Source organism: Dermacentor andersoni, chromosome 4 (genome assembly GCF_023375885.2).
Source record: "Dermacentor andersoni chromosome 4, qqDerAnde1_hic_scaffold, whole genome shotgun sequence".
NCBI classification, from domain to species: domain Eukaryota; kingdom Metazoa; phylum Arthropoda; class Arachnida; order Ixodida; family Ixodidae; genus Dermacentor; species Dermacentor andersoni.
In genome coordinates this window covers 108948164-108972837 of record NC_092817.1, presented here as the reverse complement: position 1 = coordinate 108972837, position 24674 = coordinate 108948164, and the positions used below count along the sequence as shown (strand labels likewise).

Below are 24674 nucleotides of genomic sequence, written 5' to 3'. Positions count from 1 at the left end.
ATCTCTTTTAATCTCTTTTAAACTATTATCAGTCACTAAATTTTGATTTATTTAGTTGCTCCACTGTTACACTTAGAGACCTGTTTGCTTATTGACTAACCTGATTTCAGCTATTCTGGTGTTTGTTTTTATCTAGCTCAAGACTTTTTCTTTTCTTCTGCATTTATCAAGTGCCTTGATACGCTTATTGCCTGTTCATTCTTTTGTGTTGCCTGTGTTTGATTGTTGCCTGTGTTTGATTGATCTGGCTCAGGACTTTTTATTTTATTTATTTGCTTTGATCAAGTGTCTCGATTTGTTTATTGCTTGTTTATGCTCTGGTGCTGTCTAGACGCTGCCTTATATATGGGTCTGCGGACTCGTCAAGCCGCCAAGTGGCAGCTTTTTTTCCGTAGCCCCTCCATCTGTAGCACCTGATGGAAAATAAAGATTTGATTTGATTTGATTTGATTTGATACATACAATTCTGGATATTGGTTACTTTGTCTATCACAATGAAAACAGCCTTAGGTGTTAGCGAATTCGAATACGCAGTTGTTGCTTTGTTTTAGTTCTTATGTTGGAGGATTCTGGCCTTCTGCTTTATCGTAGTACAGGGAGATTCGTTTAGCACTTGAATTGCGCCTTTCTGTTCCCCACCTACTCATGCTATGGGACATCAGCACCGGTGTAACAAGAAATTCTCTCTTGTTTGGGCACGCGAGAATGCAAATTAGGTGATTTGCCAGCGCAAGGCTGCGCAAGGATCACCGTTACTCAGGGAATCCGTAGAATAGCTGCGCGAGAATCTTCAAACAGGGCCTTCGGGATGACATTGTTTGTCACTCATGAATTATTTACATTGGTGCAATGCTTTCCTCGTGTGCGCCGAGTATACCTGAACATAAAGCCATTTTTGCGTCCCTCCCTGCGTTCTTCTTGCATCACTAACTAGAAGCACTCCCATTTTGCTGGAGCTAAGAGCGATTCTGCAGCTCACGACAGTGTCTTGCACTTCTGTGACAAACACTACCTCTTGTTTGCGGAGCTAGAATTAGGAGAGCAACGCACAATGTGACTACGCTCCTGGTGCAGCACAGAGCAGACGCTCTGAGTGAATTCCTATTTCTTTCACTAGAAGAAGCAGTTCAGCTGTAGTGCTTTCTGATGCGTGACGATCCCGGAGTGTTACAGTCGGATCCACCCGGACCAGCAGTATACACCTATTAACACTTGCGACCCAATGTGTAATTTCCGCGTGCCAAGTTCATTTGATAAGTGTAATTGTACAAGCTCGCGCTGAATTCCGAACAACGTTGCCTATATACAAATTGGTGTGTGTGTAATATTAACCGAGGACGATTGCATTTGTGCCTGGAGTGCTATGTACGAGAAATACCATAAGTTATCCAGAAGTCCAACCTCCTTTGAACTAGAAATAGGCTCACTAATTGTGCACTTTTCTCAAATATTAGTTGCAGCACAGTGACCATGGTTTAAGGGCCGGACTCCAAGATTTCCCCGTGGCACCGACATACAAAAAATTTGTTTAAGAGCTACTAGGAATTGGATTGGTGTTTGGAACTCCAAAGTTTGGATGTTCACATTCACATGCCAAGAGTGCCGAGGCTCTTGCGTTTAAGATATCTCGATATCGCGCATAATATCTGCTGAGTATTACAGAGTTCCTAATAGCGACAACATTACGACGACATAGAAGTGGGAATATGCGGGTGACTACCATGTTTCTTATTTTAAACTATGATTGGATAACGAAGTTAGGTAGTGGAGTGGCAAGACATGGAACTGATGCCAAGAATGCCCATGCATCAATGCTGTGAGCAAATAGGAGGTTTGTGGCTTCGAGAAGAAAAACAAATGGTGATGATAAATGAAAGCTTATGAGCATTACGCAGGTTACAGATTTGTTAGTAAATTAGGTGAAGCACTCCATTGTGAAGAAGAAGGATACGCGTTTTATTTGCACAACAGTGACAATATACAACCTCAATCGAAGATTTCGAAAGTATTCCTTTATGCAGTGAACTTATGAATAAGCGTGCCAGAATGTGATTTAACTGTAGAGACCACTGCGGGAAGACGCACAATCTTATTGTATTGTCCTTCAGTTGAGCGGGGGCCTGTTTTAATGCAAGCCATTTCTAGAAAGACAAACATATGAGCATTTACATAAGTGAAAAAAGTGCTTGCTTAAAGAAGGTGCGCACTATAAAAAGTGGTTCTTACCTCTGAATTCTTCCAGATAGTATCACAGACAAATGGCGCAAAGGCCATGGCAACAAACACGTAAAAAAAGAACTCCGACGATTACAATACTCCCTAATGGGTAACGTGAGCGAAGTTCTGCACGTGTTTTCATTTCGCGTTATATTCGCTGGCGCGGACAATCTCTCTCTCGCGCACGTTGCAAATGGAGCGAAGTGCGGCGAGACTGCTTCGCCAATCAGTTGATCGCGAGATCCAGCGCGTGGGGTGACGCGTGGGCGCGTTAACAGCAGCCGCTGCCGACAGACCTCCCAGACGATTCGTGCTACTCTGGCGCCATCTCGTAGTCATCGTCGCCGCACAACGCTTTTCTGTTCACGCTTTCGCCATGCCCTCTTCCGCTTTCCGCCTCACGGTTCCGCTGCACCCTCACCTCCGCTTTCCTCCTCGCGACTTTCTTCCCGCGCTGCGCGCCGCGTTTGCATTCGTCTCTCGCTGTGCTCGTTCGCTCAGTTACGCCGAGCTACGACGCCGACGCACGCCAACGCTCGCCGCAGGAACGGATGCCTAAGAAATGCACCCTAAAGGAACTCACATGCGGCGGCATTGAAAGCTGAAGAGGGCGCAGGAAATGGGTCGGAAGAGAGTGCAAAAGGAAATACACCTGAAACAACCGGAAGCTTAAAGAAACGTGAAGCGGACGTTAGGTTACATGAAGTTCTCAATGTCTGCTCCCGTGAAGGTGTTTCTCTACGGCTACGGGGAGCATTTCTTTGGATTTTATTTTGCGCGTCTCAAGTACGTCTTCCTGTTGTTTGCCTAACCATTGAAGATAATTTTCTTTGTGTTTTTTCTGCCATGGCTGCTTCCTTGTTTCTCTTCCTGCGTAGCGCTTACTCTGAAATTCGCTGTTCACAGCAATAATCTAGACGCCATTTTAACCCTTACCGCTATTTTTCCACTTCCGGAAACTAAGAGCCTGTTTTTAAAAGCTTTCTTTTTTTTTTTCTTTTCTCAGATTGGAAAAATGACTCGTGCATCAGACTGTCGGTGGTGAGCAGGCATTCGCTGGGTTACAGAATCCGTCGTCATAGACGGAAGACATTCTCCATGGGCAAGTAGACTACACGTGAAAACAAGGAAGTTGAAAAATAAAAGAAAGGAGCACACACACCCAACGACGCAACAAAGAAAAGATGTAGGGCTGAAGGGAGTTTGGCGCCAGCGATGCATTCATGTGCTCTCGGGCTTGCAATGGCAGCGAGATTAGGAACATGCAGCGTGGCTTCTTCCCGAGCACGCACGGGCTGAAAGAAGAAGAGCGCATTTCGCGGCAGTTGTTTAATTTTTGAAACGCGACTCGAAATATTTGTGCACGTTTCGCGCGAAGTTCTGCTAGAGTTTTGCTCCAGTGAATGCCAGAACGGCGCAAGCCTGCAGGTTTTTACTGCTTCTCTTGCGAAATCATTTTTTTCTTGTTGTCATCAGGCTTACGGGGATAAACAGGGTCAAGCGAGACGCATAGCTGCGAGGCAAGAGCAATAAAAGAGCCCCGCATTCAAAGAAAAAGAAAGTTGAAGTAATCAAAGTGCAACGAATGCCGACACGCGCAAAACAGGAAATAATTTCATGGTACCTTCTGAATATTTAGCAGCAGCCATGAAACATGCAACACACCTTTCATACTGGAAGCGGCTCCTTGAACGCTACGTGGAACTTTATAAGCTGATATAACGATGGTATATTCTTTCTGCTTTTTAGTGTGTTCCACTTTTCAGCTAGAATCTTTGCAGTTTCAGTAACGAATTCTCCTCCACAGGAGAGAGGCATCGTACCAAGCAGAATTTTAGGGGTCCTCGAGTTAGAGCCTGCAGTCCTGTGTAACCGTAAAGGCGGTGGTCAGTGAAGCGTATGCAAGCGCACATAAAGTGTCGTGAATTACAAACGTTATGCAACGAAACATGCGTGTGTGAATATGAATCACGCGAGCGTTTTAACGCACTTGGAGCGCCCGGAAAGTACTGTGCTTTCTCCTTTCTATAGTCCTTCTATTCCTCGCATAAAGCGAATTTAAAGTCTGAGTGTCAGCGCAAGAAATGCCAATAACCCAATTTTTATGGGCGACTGAGCAATGCCAGGATGTAAATCCGCCTGCAGGGTGCAAAAAAAGAATGAAGAAAGAGAGCGAACTCTTCTAACAAGAGAAACTCCAGCACTCTCCTGGGGATCTTCATAAGCTTAGGCTTCAAAGAAAAAAAAACCAATTATTTCTAATACATTAAACGTAAAAACTTTAGTACGTGTTGCACGGCGCCCTGATACCTTGGGAAAGGTTTTATGTCCGAGGGAAAAGGGGGACGTACGTGATAGAAGAACGCGTAACTGCCAGTTTCCAGTTCGCCAAACAACTTTGAGTTTGCTTCAACGCTAAGTGAGATGCACAGTGCTTTAATGGGTTGTGCCTCCATTGGCGTGAATTACAACGTTAACGATGAGCGACATATTCGTTGATGGACTTTAACGCCAAGAAAACTGATGCGGCGCTGTGATTCTGTGTATGCGCGCGTGAAAATGAGGAGAATCTCGCGATATTGTTTGCTTTTTTGTCAGGGCTGAGCACTGCTGCATCTTTATGCAAGTCCGATTGAAATCAAGCCTCCTTGGCCCGCTATGTAACATAGAAACAACTGAACGACTGGAGAAAGCAGTAGAAGTAAGCTACAGTTTAGAAAATAATCTGCGCTCACTTCATCGGTGTATGGGCACGTTGCATATGGCATACGATCAAAGTGATACTAGGCAAATGCTGATCTCTAGTTAATTGTTTTTATTGCTCTGACTAATGCAAGTGTTTCCTTACCGGAACGTCTAAATACAGTGACCTAAATTAAACCCACGCTTCCATGACGCCTACAACTTAGTGCGAACGTGTGATTGAAAAGAGCATGTAAGGGGGCAACAGCCTCAAAGCAGATTAGCGTGAGGCGCCGAGTCAAGCGCTAGAAACTGTGCTCAACTCCTTCAAAAAGTAATAAACATAAAACGTTAAATGCGTTCGCGATAGCGGACGTGACACGTGTATACACGATGAATTCTGTATTTTGCGGTTATGCTTGGAAGATGGCAACAGTAAAGGCACTGCGCGGACAAAAATATATTTTCTGGCCATAGGGCTCCGCAATTGTGAAGTGAAAGTTTTAGAGATTGTGTGCTAGAGATTGACGTCCCGAAGCAAAACACCGTTTAGAAGAGACGTTTCAGTGCCCAGGTTCTTGATAACTAAGGTTGCCTATTTCTCATCGCACCGCCTTTTAATCAAAAGCACATGATTGTTTTATGCCTTGAGGCTACCACTGAAGAAAATTAAGCGCTAAGCTACCGGCACAGCATTCAAACACTGGGCCGAGATCTTTTTATGAGAAAAATCTAATCATTTCGTGCGTATAGTACACAACGCATCGCTCACAGACTGCTGTCTAAATAATTGCTGAGGCTATGATGCCAACTCCCCCGCCTCTTCTAGTACGATGACTCCCAAGAAAGCGGGATGAAGAATAATGTTATCACTATACTGAGCAAATATTTTAAATCGCAGGGAATCACCACAAATTGCTAAAGTTAGCACGTGATTTAATATTACTGGAGATGATTGGCTCTATATTATGCCACTCAATGAGCCAATATAAAAATTAAAAATAAAACTAACGAAAAAGCAAAGTAGAAGTGTCACCAGCAGCCCATAAACAACGAGGCATTTTTCTGACTAGGCCCTCGTAAAAGTTTCAGATGTTGGAGAATATTCCGCTTTGTCTACTTTCCTTAACTATAATTTACCATTTCTTGCTGGAAATAACGCTCCTCCATTGTCCCTCAAACAAGTGTGTGTTAAAACATTTGCCGCATTCTACATTTAAGGATACACAGGTGCACTGCATACCTCGTAACACGTCTCACGCCTGAGAGAACCACATTTTAATGCTCCTTCTTAGTGAGAAAAGCCTGAGAAATTTCTCTCAAGCACATGTTTTAGGAGTGTGTGGAACATAGTGCAAACGAAACCGTCGCCGTCGCACCTGTGATCAGCTTGGCCAACCGGAACAGCGCTGGTGCAGACGGTGGAGTGAAATCAAGTAGCGTGGTGACAGGCAGCTGACAGACACACATATTTGCTTTTACTACCGCCTCAAACTGTATAGACTGGAAAACTGGATGAGTTATTCGTTTTCTTATTTTTAGTTTCGCTCGTTTTTTCCACGAGCTGTCACGGAAAAGTGGCCTGCGGCGTCAACACAATATTCGAATTGACAAGCAGCGATGCGCAACTATGCTATCTTTTCTTTATCTTGCCCGAAGGTTTCGTTTCAAATAATGTACTCTTGCTCTTGAGATGAAAAACTGCTTTTTTGTGGTTCACACTTTTCCTGACATAGACCAACTCATGCGCAAATGTGATCTGGCTCGGTGGAGAGGAAGAGCCGTCGAATAGGAATGCGAGGCGAAAGCATCGACGCTGTCTTTTGCTCAAACACAGGTTGTGTCTGTTATATTCTACTCTTGCGGCTCTCTTACCTGACGTCAATGTTTGTGGCTGTGTGCACAACAAGCATACTTCCTTGCATAGTGTTTATCATTGACGTTTGCAAGCCGTTTTAAATGTAAATACGTTCCGAAATTTTTGTGCGTTTTATAACAGCTCTGCATTCATTTTCCGTGGTTCCCGCACTTGGATCAATAAACAGTGTATTGAAAGTGCGGCATACTTGTCGGTGAGTGTCTTGTGAAAAAGGTGTTCACTGTTAAAAAAAGAAGAAACAGACAAAAAATGACCAAACCTCTTTGTTTCGGGTGCTGCAATTAGCTCATTGGACTTCCGGTAAAGCAATGACGACCCATGCACCTTTTGACGTTAAATAGAGACCTAATAAAGTCCCCATGTGTGTGAGCGTAAGAAATGCGCCTGCCTGTCTTACTTATGCATGATACGAATGAAGGAGAGAAGGTTGAATGGAAAGTTCTCTGAATGCAAATGAAGGACGTAACAAAAATATTAATGGAGAAATTAAAGGAGGATAGAAAAGAAACATAATGACACTAGGAAAAGGATCAGTATAGAGACAGTAAAGATCCACCAATTTTCTCTTTGCTTTTTCAATAAGGCTAAATAGCTCCGTAAAAAAACTTTAGCTCATGAAGACAACGCTGGCTTTGCGTAAACGGAGACGCAAACTGAACAGCCGGACGTCGGATATTTCAATTCGAAATATTCGAAACTCATATTTAACACCTATTCAAATACGTTAACGCGATTTTCTTGCCGAATTATGTTTCAATTTCCTCCTAGCACTTCCTTGGCGCAGTCACCCAACCGGATTCATTTCCGATCAGATTTCCCAACCTTCCGTTCCTCCTATTCTTGCTCTCTTGACTCGGACGATAGAGTTCAATGCCGACAAAAGGTTTCGCAGCAATTTGCGGAACAGTACGCAAGCTTACGGATGAAGTGTGGCTTTTTGGATGATGAAAGACCATAAACACCCGAACCGTTCTACTAAGAAAAACAAAGTGTAACGACGAAGTGCGTGTTTTGCGCAATTGCTCACACAGAAAACTAGTCATACTAAACTTCTTCGGTGTGACGGTGTTTATCCACTTCTCACCTTCTGGATGTTCACAGTTCGTCGCGCCAATGACGTGTGTGCTCGCAAACTGGCACCGACAAAAGCAGAGACGCTATAGAGAAACGAGGCGAGGCGCGGCCACATTCGGTTTTGTTGACATGCGTCGACGTGCTCGGAGCACCGCTGCTCTTGGACGACTGCCTCATGCATAAAACACCACGGCGCACTCGTTGTCGTGTCAGTCTCCTCCCATTGCGGTGCAGGTAATAAAAGCCTTCACCTTGCCCCTCTGAAAAAGCTCTGCTTGCAGTGTGAATGAGGTCAGCGAGCGAACTATGCGCGTTCGCAATACAGTATACGGAAGTCCCCAGCGAGGCAGCGCATCACAATGCACATGTGTATTTTTACGTTTCGTTTTCTGCGAGCTATGACTGTCATACCGAACGCGCCTCCTGACAAATCGCGTACGCATGGACGAATGACGGCATGCCGAAATTCCCGCGCAAACAATAAGAAGTCATGGCTGAACAAAAGAAGGCCTCAGCCATCGCGTTTCAAAGTAAAATTACAATAATAGATGAAAACTACAATACGCCGAATATTCCGCATGAGGCATGAAGTCAAACATACTTGGACACGGTAGATCGAAAGGAGCTTCCACTACGCCTGGTCGTGTGCGCACATATCGCATATCATTGTAACGATATATTGGCAAGTTGGAGCAAAATCCTCGTCATTAAGTCAGTAGACCACGTTCCTGCAAGACGCCACGAAATCACAGTCGTCGTGAAAAGTATGGTTAGGTTGAAGTTTGAAACACCAGACACACTGAGGTTCGTTCGACCTAAACCTGGGTCGATCACATAAGCTAACCATACGCTGATATGGTACAACTTCTGTTTGCTAGCTGGAACCTTCGGGACTACGAATACTCTTTTCGATTAGTACGATCGACGGTTTAGCCAACCAGGAAACTTGTGCAGGGGTTAACCCTTATTCATACGGCACAATACAGTCGACAAGCTAACAGTTTTTGCTTTAACGAGGAGAGTACATTTACGACACGTGTAGCACTTCCGTGCTGCGTGTATGGATTTGGAAACACATTTGAATAATTATACAATGACAGAGGAATCAGAAGGCTCTCAACTAAAAAAAATCTGCTCCCAAAGATGAAACACAACGTTAAGGATGCCGCGGGAAGTGCCCAGAGAATATACGTACCTAAATGATGGTAGTCGCTAAACTTTCGAAAATGGACTGCATACTGCAACTACTCTGTGTGCATGTGTCTTGTGTATGTTGCACGCCGCATTGCAGGCCATTCGAATTTCTCTTCTGAGAACCTGTGCTTCAACACGCGCATCTATGTAAACGGTCATCGTGACATTCCGCCAAGGCCTGCTTTCTGTCATCATGACAAGGATGCAAAAGGGCAACGTTGTACTAAACACCAGAATTTCTTATCCATTAAGCCATATTGCCTTGCAAGAGTAAACAGAAACCGAGGCGGACGTACAAAAGCAATTTCTTCTTCCTATATTGCTGTATACCTGTCCGCTCGTTTTGAAACGCTAGTTTTTGTATCAGCGGGAGAGCACTGATAGGTCTACTTGTGCAATGTTTTTGCACGTGTGTCCTGTTTAGGGTACCCTTGCGTATTGTTCTGTGACCTGCATCAGAATTTATTAAATCTGTGTACATGCAGCTGGCTGTTATGTCAATGGTGAAATCGGTTGAGTACCGCTGCCAGAATTGAGGAGGACTAAGTTATGTCACAAATAATGTGTCTTCATTTGTGCATTACTTGTTCAGACACTGTACGTCCTCCTGTTTTAAAGGCATCATTTTTCATCGAGCACACACGGATGTCTATTATCTGCTTCCTTCCACGACACCTTGTATAAAAATTGGAATCTCGTGAGGACATTTTCGTTGCTCAAGTAACATATACCACGAACGAGGAAATGTTCAAATGTATATAAATGAACGCATCAAAGTTATTATCGTCAACCTTTGTTTTGTCCTTCAACATATAAAAGCGCAATAAACAGTCACATTCCATTGCATACAACTATCGAATGTATATTTGTATATCATATATAAGTTACCATACCTGCATAATTCTGCGCTCTCTTACCATACAGATCACTCCACCCATAAAACAGAAGGGATATCAATTTAAGTGTTCCCGGTGTGGCATTAACAAGTTGCAAGCGTAAGCAATCAAATAAGGCATAAATATTGTCGTATACGAACACCGTCACGCTTAGCAGCGTCAGATAGAAGCGCACACAAAAACTGGGACAGAAAAAACACTAATCATTCTCAATGTTAGTACAGTAGTTCTCACAGTTTTCTTTTGACTCAACTGCAGTTACCGCAGTCGGCGGTGAACTCAGCTTGTCGTTCTACGTGCGAGCTTTTCTTTTGAACTTTATCCGTTCATCGCGTGCCATTTCATTTATTCTCTGCTTTGGAACCTGCAGGTAGGCTTCGCGTTCTCTGTGCGGCAGTATCACGTTGCAAATGCGCAGAATGGAGTGGGGCATACATCTTGTCATAGAAACGTCCTCGTGAACAGCAACACCAGAAAAAAAAATTTCCACACAAGAAAGATAAGGAGACACCTAAAACACTCGTCTCTCTTTCTACGAGTGCATCAATTCTCGCTGTTTTCTTTTGTAATTTGTTCCTTGTTTTGTCGGCTCAATTGGAGCTGCCCCACGTATTCGGCCGAGGACACACGGTGTGGTTCCGCGTGCCAGCCTTCCCTTCTGATCTTTTATTCCGGCTCTCCCGTTCAACGCATGCCGTGTCATTTTATTCTCGGGTTTTGAACCCGGAGGCAGGCTTCGTCCGTCAGAGCGGGCAACGCCTTGCAGCTCCAGTTCGCGGGGCCCGCGCGAACGAGCCCGGCGCAGTGTTTCGCAACGCTCAGTGCCGCGAGATGGGCGTTGTCTACGGACGTGACTGCTCCTACTCAACCGAAACGAAACGGAGCCCGCGGCAGCGGCTGGAAGTGGAAATCGCACCCGGCCGCCGAGAGGAACACGCTCACTGCGTGTGCCCCTACATCCTGCAGCTGTCGCCTAACGTTTCGTACTGCATTCTTGTTTCTTCATATTTTCCTTTTTTTTTCTTTTAGAGGATCGTTAGCGGTGGACTTGTTTTTCCCCCTTGGGAGGCTTTTTTCTTATTCTTTCAAAGATACCTTCCGGGCACGTTCTTCTTGTTTTTTCCTTTTAGATAACGCAAGACTTCGCTGTATCGCGGTTTTACGGCTGCCAAAAAATGTCGCTCGATGCACGCCAGAGTGATTAAAGTAATTAAGCTAAACTATAGCCGGAGCAGCCTAGCTGGTTTAACAAATTGAAGCATTGCATACAGTCCAATCTATCGTCCTTTATACCTAAAAGATTAGATTGCATTTGAAGTCGTACTTAAAAAAAAACCTGCATTCGATGATGAAACCTCTTCAATGTTTGTTTTCTGCGAAGCTAATCTTTAACTATAGGAAAGCGCCATGCTTATGCGGAGATAGCAGCATCGTTCAATATTGCATTTTATGCTAGAAGCTAAACTTACACATTGCTCATTCTGCCATTTTCTGTTATCGGGGTTTCGTTTCCGGTAATCTTTAGCAACAGCACCGACGCCTGTTTCACAAGCTTTCATACGATTTATTGGAAGTTGTACTGCTTCGCAGCTCTAAGGGCGGCGCTTCTCACGACCTAAATAAATTTATCCGTCCGTCCGTCCCTCCGTCCGTCCGTCCGTCCGTCCGTCCGTCCGTCCGTCCGTCCGTCCGTCTGTCTGTCTGTCTGTCGCGGTATATCGCTGTATGTGCGCGGTATATCCGTTATACACTCTTAAGCAGAATTACACCCTTTTTCCACACAACAATAATCTTCATCTGTCTTGTCCGCATTTCCCTTCCTTAACTCGGCGAGCCCGGTACTTTCCAGTAACGAACGGCATGCGCATTATCAGCATGACATAGCATTCCCGACAGGAAAGTAGCGGGCGTGCCGTTTTCAAGAAAGGAAACGCAAGCAAGGCAGATGACGATTATTGTTGTGTGGCAGAGATACACTCCAGAGGGTGTAACTTTGCCTAAGGGTGTAGCACTGATTGACGCTACAGGTATCGCTTATGAACTCGAACCTCCGTACGTGCCTAAAGAAAGTCCTAACTCCTGTCTCACTTGCTGTCGTCCGCGTAGCCGGCAGTGGAACTCCAGCTGTCGCTGAGATGTACGCTGCCGCTGTCACAGTAGCCACACGCGATACTTCTATATTGTTTTAGGTCTTGCAGCAGCGCCCACTCGAAATAACCTTAGGCCTTCATTTTCTGTCGGCATATTCTGCGGTTATTTACTACTCGGCGGGTGCTGTTCAACTCGCCCTACCGCATGCCACTGAACCTCCTGATTCTACGCCTAGTCGACTATGTTCCACTCATTACGCTCGCCTACCTCACCAAGCCGTGACCTTTATTGCCGTTTCACCTGATCCACCTGTTGCCGACGGCAATCACATCGTGTGGTCCAACGTCACCATCCTCCTTTCGCTGAGCTTACCGCGCGGCTCACTTCACCATCCATTCTCGCTCCATTTTGATGTGATCACTCCAACAGAAGCTCGTACCGATGCTATAGCGGTCATGGAATCGGCGCTGTGTCTGGCTTAGCTCCAGCAAGGTTGTGACCGGGTTATTGTGTACGCTAGATGTCTTCTGTCCCAAGAAATTACTCCATTACTGAACGCGAGTACCTTGCGTTCACTTGAGAAGCGGGTAAATTACGCCTTTACTTGTACGGCCGGTCATTGACAGTTGTCACCAACCATCATGCCTTATGCTGACTTTCATTCCTAAAGGATCCTACTGGACGTCTAGGTTGGTGAGCTCTACAACTCCAGGAGTACTCATACACAATTGTGCACAAGAGTGGGCGATTACATGAATACGCTGGTTGCTTGTCGCGTCATCTAGTAGATCCACCGGAGCTTCGCAACTGCTGCGAGTGTACATGCGTGTTGTCGCTTCTTGCGTTTCAGAACATCGGAGACGAGCAATGCCGTGACCTCTACTAGTGAGACGTCAACTCCCACAACCAAATTTTCTGACCCCCTATTGCGAACTTTGCTTTTGTACGTCTCCGTTTTTTGTCGTTTCCCTACTTTTCTTCCACCAATTTTCCAATCGCCTCTTACTAATCTCTGTTGCGGACATGTTTACTTTCCCCTGCTTTCGCTGAACCCAAGGGCCTCAAAGAGGCGAGTGGTGCCTAAATCGACCGCTGGGCAGATGTCTTCACATTCTAATAGACCATGCTCCATCGTTTCTCTAGCTTTACCGCAGCAAGCACATACTTCTTCCTTCTTATATCTCGCTTTATTGGTGCGTGTTCTAAGGCATCCTGATCTTGCTCCTGATCTGACCGATTCTACTGTGTGTGATCAGTACTGTACACTAACGCTTCTTCCTTCGAAGATGGGAGGTGGCGGGTTCAAACACCTTATAGTGTACATTGTGAACCGACTACCGGTGAAACGGTGATTACGTGCAACTTTACTTGGCGTCTCAACGTGGAGAACACAATTAGCCGCACAGCGAACTAGCCATGGATGTGGTTGATAATTGTGGAGGCTGTTCGACGCGGCGTCACTTTAACTCCGGCTGCAGAGTTCTACTTTAGTCTTTAGATTTGACCTGTTGCAGTGGTCTACTTTGGTCTTTAGATTTGTCCTGTTGCTCTCCTTTCCTCTTTCCTTTTTCCTCCCCTCCTTCCTATCTTCCATTTCTGTGTTGCTATCACCTCCCTTCAGAGGACTAGGCAGGCGTTGTGCCCCTTCCGGTGGCAGTTGCCAGCCTGCTCCTCGCTTTCCCTTTCCTGATACCTGTGTATATGTGTATATGTGTTCAAAACAAATAATAATAATAATCTTGCTTCGAAAAGTAATGAGCTTCTCTTTGAGTTATCATAAATTGTTTCTTTCCTGATTTCGTTTTTTCGTCTTAAGTAGTTACTCATGGCAGGTTCCTTTGCATTGCCGCCACCCATGAGATTATTTCAACCTCTCTGACTTTCCATTTGACGTTCTTTCTTGCTGTGTTGCCCACCCTACAGGCCGCACATTTGCTGGTAAACTTCCTAGTTCTTTTCCTCCACTGTGAATCAATGTTTTTCCTGTACAGATACCTCAACACTCTCCCAGCCCATTTACTTTCTTCAATATTCCTTCTTGACGGCGTCCTTTTTTGAACACTGTCACGGCGACTGCGCTTTTGTGAAAAGTTGATATGGTAGTGTGGCCAGCACCATGTCTGGCGCCAAGTGACCGACGTCACATATGAAATCACGACTCTGGATTCCACCATGTCTCGACCTTCCAATGATGTCACGTCACCCGCCTCAAGCGATACCACTCGGACGATCTAGCGGGCACTGGGACGGCGCTTTCCCCACCAGGGGTCATGTTACGAAGTACAGCCAGAGACGAAGCAGAGGACAGTAGAGAAGAGGACGATGCTCGCGGATGTCGCGCGGACTATCCTCAATCTTGTGTGCCAGTGAATGCGTTGTAAATACCTGTAACTATATTTAAACCTCTCTCCTTCCCGCAACATTAGGCAGTTCATGCGTATTTAAAAAGCGCAAAAAGAAGAAAAAAACGGAAGCGCAGCAACAGGACCTGAACTAAACTGCAGCAAAATTCAAGCGTGACTAAACGCCTACAAAGCCTCATTTCAAAAATGGTAAAACTTTACCAGCTTTAGAAAATGTCCTTGTTTTTTTTTTAAATACGGAAGTCTGTGAGGCACTACGTCGGCTCGTAAATGTCATACTGAACATAAACTGAGCGCGTAAACTCAACTGATAACGTTCAGTCTCCATTTCTCACCCTTGCTCGGCAACTGCGCAGTGGTGCTCGGGAAATGGCTAACTGGATGTTCTGATGAGAAGCCTTGATTCTGTTTTGGTCCTAAACAGGTGTTTGGTGATGATGATGATGATGATGATGATGATGATGATGATGATGATGATGATGATGATCTCGACTGAAGCAAGTTAAGAGACATGTAGTGAATGACGCTCGTAGATCTTGTGCACTACTGCCTCAAAATAGGCGGCGTCATCACTTACCGGCCTTGATGTGGACGCTTCGGCTGAACACAGAACCGAGGGTGTTGGAGGCCCTGCAGCGGTACCGGGATGCGTGAACCTCCTGGCGGTAGTCCTCTCCGCGAAACGGGAAAAACTCTAGCGTCCCGTCTGGCCTGACACGGCGCAATCCGGGAATATGCTCCAGAGGAGAGCCACTCTCGTTTGCCCAGCCGATAGCGGGTCGGGGCTGCCCGGACGCCGAGCAAGAGACGAGGGCGCCGGTCGTGTTCGAAAACACGACCTGTACCGGTGGCTCGTGCAGAAAAGCCGGTGCGGCCACACCCCCGGACGTAGGGGGTGGTAGTTCACCTTGCCCACCTGGAAATGCGGAAACAGAAACAAAACCGTCAGGGATTGAATAATCCAGCCAGTGACAACATTGCAGCATGGTAGAAAAATTGAGATTGTTGGTTTACATCACGAGAATTATTGGAAACAGTGCGGAATGGGAGGAGACGAATCCATTCTCGTCCGATCGTTTCGCACTGTTCCCTGGCAGCCAGTGAATCTAACGGTAAAGGAACTGAGAAAAAAACATAAAAGCAAAGCGCGCTTTTACCATTTAACGCGCACTGGCTCGGCAGCCATGGACTCGGTAGGTACCCAAACGCGCCAATGCTTCCGCACTCAGGTAAAACGCTGGAAGTTATCAAGGTTATAGCAATGGCGAAAGTAATGGTGGCTTTACGCTTGCAGTGCTTGGATGCTTGAAATAAGAGCATTCAAGAGCGAAAGAAAATGATGGCCAACTTTGCCAAGCTTGCCCTCTTGAAAGCAAATAATTTATTCACTGTGCTAATCGGTGAGCGCGTGTTTTCATGAACAGCTGAATAATAACAGCTTATATACATATATATATATATATATATATATATATATATATATATATATATATATATATATATATATATATATATATATATATGTTTCTCTCTTTTCTTTAACGTGCCTGACATGGGTGAGCAACGCAAGTATCCGTTAATTGCACATTTGTACTCTTACTAAATAGCTGTAGCCTTTTCGGTTAGAACGATTTCGTGAAGCGGTAATTTGCGTAAAACCGCATTTCTTTCGATCGTGTTTCATGTGTAGCACCCAATCGCGAAACCCTTGTACTTTCGTTTCACACGAGATCGCGTGCAGTAGTACGAATAAATAACAAATAGTGAAAAAAAAATGAGATAGAGAGGCAAATTGTATGTGATTGATGGAGCGAAGAAAGTCCGTAACGTTATGCGAAAGCGAGAAGCAAGAAAGCAGGAAAGAAAGGTTGCACGATACCACAAAGCGCGAGTGCCTGGTTCTTCGTGGCACGAGCTCGCTACATAAAGAAAAAAAAACCGAACAGATATTCGCAACAGGATGATATATGCATCTGCAGCAGCAAAAATCCTCAGATGACTCAGCACGTCGTAATAGAATTGCGAGGGATAAAAAAATACAGTGTGGAGTTATTAGTACCAAAACCATGATCTGATTATAAAGCACGCCTTAGTGTGTGACTCCGGTACAATTTTGACCAATTGGGGTTCGTTAACGCGTACCTAAATCAAAGTACACCAGCGTTTTTTTTTTTTTTTTTCATTTCGCACCCCACTTAAGTGCGGCCACCGTGACCGGCAACGAACCCGCGACCTGGAGCTCTGCAGCGCAATCTTATTGGGCTCAAAGCAGACGAAAGCGTTAACAGGTGAGGTCCAGATAAGCAAGAGATGTTTAAGGTACTGGTAGGAAAAGAAGTGGGGGAGAAGATGAAATCGTGATCATTATACGGATATACATAATGTTAAAAGTCAGATGATAAAGTTACTATAAAGATTGGATATAAATTATTGTTTTTTTATTTTTAACGTGCAATTCTAACTAGGTAAACGCAAGTATTAAGCATATCTTGAATCTGTGATAGGGTGTCTAATTCTGTGGTTTTACCATAGCAAGAACTTCTGAAATAACAGCATTGCAATGATATGCTCTATATATATCCAATTTCTTGATCGCAACTCCTGCCATTCTATTTACCCCTCCTAGTATAAGCCCATGGAGCATTGACAGTTCGTATATATAAAATAAAATAATTAACTGAATAAATAAATAAATAAATAAATAAATAAATAAATAAATAAATAAATAATAAATAAGAATCTTGGACTAAAGCTAGGCGGGAAACGAAACAATAAAACATTACTAGCTCAAGCAGTTAAGGTGACTATTTGTCGCCGCTCCGTTAGAAACGGCATGCCATTAAAATACCACGATTACGAACATCAGTATCGTTATCAGATAGCTACAAACGTTTAGGTTGTATTAACACGCTTAACATCGGCTCTTAGAAAAAATAAAATAGCCTGCAGAGGGTGCAGATGTCTGTCTGTGAGGTAAATAGCATACGTTCAAAATATATGTCGTTCCGGACAGTGTGTCGTCTCGTCTCTAACTTGGTCTCTTCTGCACGTTTGAATAAAAGCCACCCACATTTTCTCTTCTACTGCAGGAATGAACCAAGTTTTGAACGACCGTACATATTCTAACAAAGCAGGCGACGTGCATGGTTCGTGCAGACTCGACGTTTCTGTGGGCGAAGAAAAGGAATTGCATACAAAAAGAAGTAGCCGTATATTGTAGGTTTCCAAATCTCCGCACTTCCGCGAGGTTTGAAAGCAACTGCAGACGACGACAGAACTACGGAGACAAATTTAGAAAGTAGGTTAATTAGCTCCAGCCGGCAGTAATATTTCACGGCTCAGTAATGATTGCCGAACACGCGAAATGTTTCGCATGCAAATATGAAAGGCGACGAGGTCACTAAGAGAGCTTCCACACGCAATTAAAGAAAATGAGACTCCAGAGGACGGTAGGAGAATAGATCTATATAAAAAGCTTGAAACTGAAGGTGGAATACGGCGGAATGTGAGAGAAGATTGTCTGGATTTTGCAGAGTTTGTCCTGCTGTCGTCATTACTAAGATGAATCTGTGGCTTGGAACATGGGTGCAAAGCAGCACGAGAGAATAAATTTTTATTACCGTGAGCTTGCATTATTCATCTTTTTATTCTTCAGCCCCTGCGGTACTGCCAATATATGTACTACGTGCGGTGCGTATATTTCGGATACCATATCTTGAAACGCATCTCGTTTTGTTTCCTTGTTTTTCAAGTTTTCTTGTTGCGCAACTGCGCTTGGTGTGTAAAGAAATCAAGAAAAGTTTGAAAAATTTCGTTAAGGCAAGTATAACATTAGTAGTTAGAGTTTAATATGGAGACTGATAAATTACCAGCATTACTGAAAACAAGAAGGCTGCAATGTTAAACTATAAATTTGTCGGATGTGTTGCCTCCTAACTGAAATGGCTTCAATTAAATTATGTTTTAAACAACTAACATGTCGTCGTCGAACTACAAGTTAGATTGTGTTTCGCTAAAAGAAAGGGTCCACAAGCTCGCTATTACCATTCTACTTAGGGCTAATTTCTCTTTTGAGCACGGCCCAAACAAAGGCGCATTCAGATAAAGGCTGCTTTAAGCAAAATACTGCAGCGTTTGTTCTAAACAGTGGCAATAAAAAGGTCGTGTTTGCAAAAACGGAATGCTATTGTCAAGCCCGTGAATTTGCTTGCTTAGAACTATGGATGTTTCAAACAACGATACCGTGTTTGGCGCTTTTCTAACGAGAATCATTTTCACAAATCTGATGGTTAGTCGGAAAGCATCATAAAACGTTTTTCCAGACTACAGGTAAGAGAAGAAGCACACCAGTTCGTGGCCTCTGTAAATGTTTAATTTCTAGCACAATTAAATACTATGTTGCCTTTTGACTCGCATTCATTTGACTGAGTGATCTTTAAACTTGCCTAAACGCACACACAATATAGATATATGATAAATATTTAGCAAATGAACATATTTTAGATCGCGTTATTAGGTGCGCGCTGTGAATGAGAGACAAAATAATGTGTTAAACCAGTAACTGCAGATAAATAAAGATTTTTCTTGAATTTTATCATTGACGAACCTTTTCGACAAATTTATATGACGACCATGTATAAGCACAAATATGACATTAAATGAAGCAAAAATGTATGCATCTGCTTTCAACATCAAAATTCGTATCGTTTACCAAGAACATGCACTTGGTTAAGACGTAACCAGACAAATTATTTAGAATAGTCTGTGATGTTTTATTTCATATGTTACCAACCAACAATCATAATTGGCTCTTGATGTTATTTAAGCAGCATTTTGTCCCGGCTCTAAAAGACTTTGTGCAGCCCTCTACACAAAATCGTGCGTCAAAGGAGTCAATGCTAACTCTGAAGAAATTAATACGAGGAATATTATGCGGGATATTATTATTCTAGTTAGCATTAACAGTACGAAGTTTCGTCATGGAAGTGCTGAAACGTGACATGAAATATGGCTTACAACGTGATAACCAGATACTTTGTATCACGATTGCTTGCTGCCGTCTGTCGGGCCAAAACTTTGAAATTTTCCACTGACATTAGAACACAATAACAAAACTACACAGTATTGAAAAATCATGGTATTCGAAAATATTCAGTAAGATTATTTGGAGCCGTAAGTGGGAATATATTGGTGTAAACTGTCGAAGTGATACTAGAAGAAAGAAAAGGCCTGATTGTAAGACCTTTTTTTTTTTCATGTAACATTCATCTGCCGACTCAGAAGTGAAATGGTTCGGATTCAAGGAGACGCTCCCAACATTAACACGGCCCAATTAAGAACACTCATTTATCCGGGACGCAGGTTTTATTAGGAGTACCCATGCCTCCTTAAAGAACTCAAAACTCAAGGTTTTGTAGAGAGGAGAGTACGAATCGTGGCGCATTTGGACCATTTCGCCGAGCACGAATACGATTTTTTAAATTCTGGCCTTCACGATGCTACACCGGATTTTTTAGCCCACCACGTAACTCGCTTGCCAATTTTCGCATACCTCGATAGCTACAGCTCACGCAACACCATGTCATTGGCCAACGGCGCTTCTGATATGAGTACCGCAGAGACCGAGTAGAACACCGGCCGGTTCGTTGAGAGCGCTGTGGCGAAGAATCACTATAGACACGGCAGCCACGGCGATCAAAAGAGCGGAGGGAAGAGTAATCATGCAAATTAGCGCTCATTACGAGATTCAAACGACCACCTCTTCGCCGGAGCGGAGGGAGCATTTCTTTAGATTCTGATCTTTATGGTTCTATTGTCGGTAGCATTAAACTCCCCTTGGCAAATGTGCTAGGAGCTTTTGTATTCCTTCTTGTCTTTTGATCTTCTTAAGTTTGACATCTATTCATTGCGGGACTGTCTCTTCCAGGTGGTAACAATTTATAAAGCAATAGTTGCGTTGAGAGTGTCCAAACCACGTGTTTGTAAGATCATTACAGATGCACGTGGCCTTCATGCAGAGTTTGGATTTCATGATATCTTCAGTACAGGTAGCACAGTATACGACGTAATTTAACAACACTTTTCTTTTGGTTTAAATGTTACGTATCTTACGACAAGCAAAATTCTAGTATGCCTATATATTTGCCGAAGATTAGGCGTGTTACACGCCACACGTGACTTGGTAAAACAATTGTATCCACTAAATCTTTTTTGCCACAGCAACCCGCAAGCACATTAAGGGGGACTTTGAGAATTACGAAACGTGAAAGACAGCGTCAGTGAAAAAGAACCGCTACGAAGTTCAAGCTCAGAAGAAAATTTTTTTTATTCTTGCAGTCAAGATCATATACGTAAAAGATGTGTTCTGTGACGATGTTTGAGCGCCTGTCTGTAAGGAAATAAAGACAACGCTGGTCATAAGTGGTTGACAGGTCCGCTCTAATAACAAATGAAGGAAGAGAGAACGTAAGAGAGGTGGCCCATCCTGATTTATAGGGGGGGGGGGGGGGGAAGGTAAGCAACCCTGCTCACAGGTACAAATCTCGCGAAACCACAGATAAGGTCGTACTCCCTGACCGCAATAAGAGGAGCAGGATGAAGAGGAGGAGGAGGAGGAGGACCAGGAGTATTGGTAGCTACATGTGTACCCAGCCTTGCAAATGGTGCCGGGAGAAGCTTCACCCTAGGGCCACTGTTAAGGCTATGTAGAGCCTAGAGGCCACCAGAACGCATACAGTGTATACAAATAGGCGAAGACTGATTTGTACCGGGCCGAGCCATCTACTATTTAAAAAAGAGAGGACTCAGTGTCATAGCGAAATCAGTGCGCCAAAAGGGGAGGAAAGAGGAACCGAGATTTTTGTGCGAAGTGCCGAAAACACAAACTTTGGAGGACAATTGTTCCACGTCACGCTGTCATAAGATGTTTTTTGGTCTCATTTCCCGCATTTCTCTCGTACGCAATGCCGAAATAAAATTAATGAACCAATCAATCTCTCTCAACGTTTCGATGTTGCAAGATGTTGCAATCTCTCTCAGCTTCCTATACTCCTGTAATTCATGCGACACCGCAGTTTCTAGCATTGCGCTCGTTTCAGAAGCTTACGAGAGTAAAAAAAAAATGTGCTTTCAAGGATTACTCACCCTAGGAAGCGTAAGTGTCAGTTTCTGCACGCGTTATCACTTCTCGTGAGAAGCCGAGGGAAGTCCGAACCACGAGGAGGCGGCTTCAGGACGTTCCCTACAAACCGCTTATTAAATTCGGCCACCGCATGGCAACTTGATGAGGCAACGTGTGGAGCAGAGATATCAACCACGCCTGTGAGCCACTTCTTTCTTTTTCGCATTATCATTATCTACCGTTAACACGCAGTTTGTCTTCGGCTTCCTTTCGCAACTTTCTTTCGGCTGCTCATGCAGCTCATCGTATCGGAAAGAACGCGGCCTGCCCTTCGGCGGGAGTATAATTGACGCCTTACACACGTTTCGTGTTCTTAAGCATTCGCGCTGCGTTCTTGAGGGCCCCCATATGAAGCCTTTTGGCACCGTTGGGGCGAAGACCCAACCAGTGGTGCAATGCGCGCGAGCTTCGCCCTCCGGCATTTACTGCTTTCTCTTGCGAGCGGTCCCTGTCCCTTCAACAACACCCTCCCCCCCCCCCCCCCTCTTCACCCTTCTAATTACGCTTAAAGAAACGTCGCTCTTGTCGCTCGGGGCACGAGATTCTCGCTAACGTGCCATCTCGGTAATGAGCTTGGGTAATTTGTTTGTGATGACTAAACCAAACATGATATGCGCTACCGACATTTCTTTTATCTCTGATACACAAGTACGCTGCCTGTTTCTCTCATCTAGTCCTTTGTCGCAATTACCTGTTTATTTAAAACAGGTCGACATGGCTCTCGGCGAAAGTAATATGCACGATGTGATTGGAATTCTTCGGGACGTAAGTACCCTCGCAGAATAAACAAAAAGAACAACATCTCTCGCAGCTTTTACACGTGCACGATATGTGTCACGAATGATTCTCCCAGCGCCCTGACATCAGGAAGGAAGGAAAAAGTGGAGAAGGAAGGCAGGGAGGTTAACCAGTTTTGCCTAACCGGTTTGCTACCCTACACATGGGAGGGGGATGGGGGGGATGAAAGATGGGGAGAAGAGATAGAGGGCACATAACACGGCACACACATCGTTGGTTACAGTCTGTCACTCTTGTGTGGTACGTGACATCACTGTCACAGTCGCTTGTCCAAGCCCGTATCCTTCATAAACCGAAGTAGTCCCTTCGTCGCCTTCAGCTGCGATGTCTTCAGTCGGCGATATGTGAAAATGGTTGCAACTGACAATGGTCTACTGTCAAGGTGCGCTAGAACGGACGCCATGGACTGTCTCTGAACATTATATTCAGGACAGTCGCACAGAATGTGTTCCAGCGTCTCCTCGCAAAGACAGGCATTGCAGAGAGCGTTGTCGGCCATTCCAATGCGAAACGAGTAAGATTTCGTGAAGGCCACCCCTAGCCATAAGCGATAAAGCAGGGTGGCCTCACTTCGGCGGAGTCCGGTTGGCATACAGAGATGCATCAAGGAGGGCAGGTCGTGTTGATGATCGCTGCGGTTGGTCTGGCTGCTTGGTGTGCACCATAGAGAGAGCGTGATCTCCTGTGCAAGCACTTGAAGTCTGCTGGCTGCGTCGGAACGTGAAAGTGGTATGGCCTCTTCCTGTGTGTCTTCAAGAGCTGTCCGAGCGGCTTTATCGGCGTCTTCATTTCCGATGACGCCGCAGTGACTTGGCAGCCACTGAAACGTCACGTGATGTCCTTTCTCATGTGATGTATGAAGTAGGCATCTAATATCGAATACGAGCTGTTCAGATGGCCCGCGACGCAGAGCTGATAGTACAGATTGTAGGGCTGCCTTTGAGTCGCTGAAAATTGACCATTGTCGAGGTGGTTCCCGATTGACAAAACAAAGTGCAGCTCGAAGAGCAGCTAGTTCCGCAGATGTAGATGTCGTTGGGTGGTCAGTCCTAAAGCTGATGGTAATACCTCTTTCTGGGACGACTGCAGCACCGGACGAACACTGGATGTTTGTGGAACCGTCAGTATAAATATGTGCACTGTCTGCGTACCTCTCGTGCAGAAGAAGCAGAGACAGTTGTTTCAGCACAGGCGACGACAGCTCAGACTTTTTCCCGATTCCTGGCACGTTGAGATGGACTGTGGGGCTGACAAGGCACCAAGGGGGCATCGATGGTTTAGATGCAGCGGTGAAGCCCGAGGGAAGTTTGTCGTTGTACTTGACAATAGTTTTTGAGAATGATGCTTGGTGCCTGTCTGAAGGTAGTGTTGCAAGGTGGTGATAGGGGGCCCGTGCCAAATGTCTGATATGCGTTCTCAGGGTTTCCACCGTGATGTGAGTCTGCATTGGATGGTCCCGAGCAATCGCAGTAGTTGCCTCAGTTGACGTGCATCTCGGCAAACCAAGACAAACTCTGAGTGCTTGAGCTTGCGCTGCTTGCAGAACACGAATATTTGTCTTGCAGGTGTTGTTCAGTACAGGTAGACTGTATCTTAAAAAACCGAGAAAGAGAGCTCTGTAGAGTCTCAGCATTGCGTCTACTGACATCCCCCACGTCTTTCCTGTCAGGTATTTAAACAACTGGGAGGTTGCTGTTAGGCGTCGTTTCATGTAAGCCACGTGCGGGCTCCAACAGAGGTCTCGGTCGATAATTACGCCTAGAAATCTGTAGGTTCTGACATAGGAAATGGTCCGCCCGTTGATTGAGATGACATAAGGCGTCATTGGTTTGCGAGTAAACGCCACTAGGGCGCATTTTTCTGGCGATATGCTGAGACCTTGTTCACACAAGTAGCTCGCTGTCAAAGTAGCCGCTCTCTGAAGCCGTGCACGTATCTGAGGACGTGTGACTGCCGAAGTCCAGAGACAGATGTCGTCTGCGTATACTGAAATTTTGGTGGTAGTTGGCAAGTGTTCAGCAAGCCCAATAAGAGCGAGGTTGAATAGCGTCGGGCTGAGAGCACCGCCTTGAGGAACGCCCTTGCTGGTATAGCGTCGCGTAGTTGGGCCATCATCAGTTAATACATAGAATGATCTTGCAGATAGGTAACTTGCAATCCATAAAAATACTCGGCCACCTAGGCCAACCGTCACAAGAGCGTCGAGAATAGCCTCATGCAATACGTTATCGTATGCCCCTTTCACATCTAAGAATAAAGCTGCAGATAAACGTTTACGGGACCTTTCGTGCTGGACATAT

At 44.8% G+C, this 24674-nt stretch overlaps 1 protein-coding gene across 5 annotated transcripts in view; it reads right to left on the bottom strand.

Moving 5' to 3' along the window:
• The window catches only part of LOC126537462 (cell adhesion molecule Dscam1-like), a 206837-nt gene that overhangs the window by 126594 nt on the left and 55569 nt on the right, over nucleotides 1–24674 (bottom strand). For all 5 annotated transcript variants that reach the window (XM_055074274.2, XM_050184469.3, XM_055074273.2 and 2 more), the window contains exon 2: nucleotides 14974–15312. In XM_055074274.2, coding sequence (XP_054930249.1) covers nucleotides 14974–15312 — 339 coding nt within the window. The remainder of the gene's footprint in view (nucleotides 1–14973; nucleotides 15313–24674) is intronic.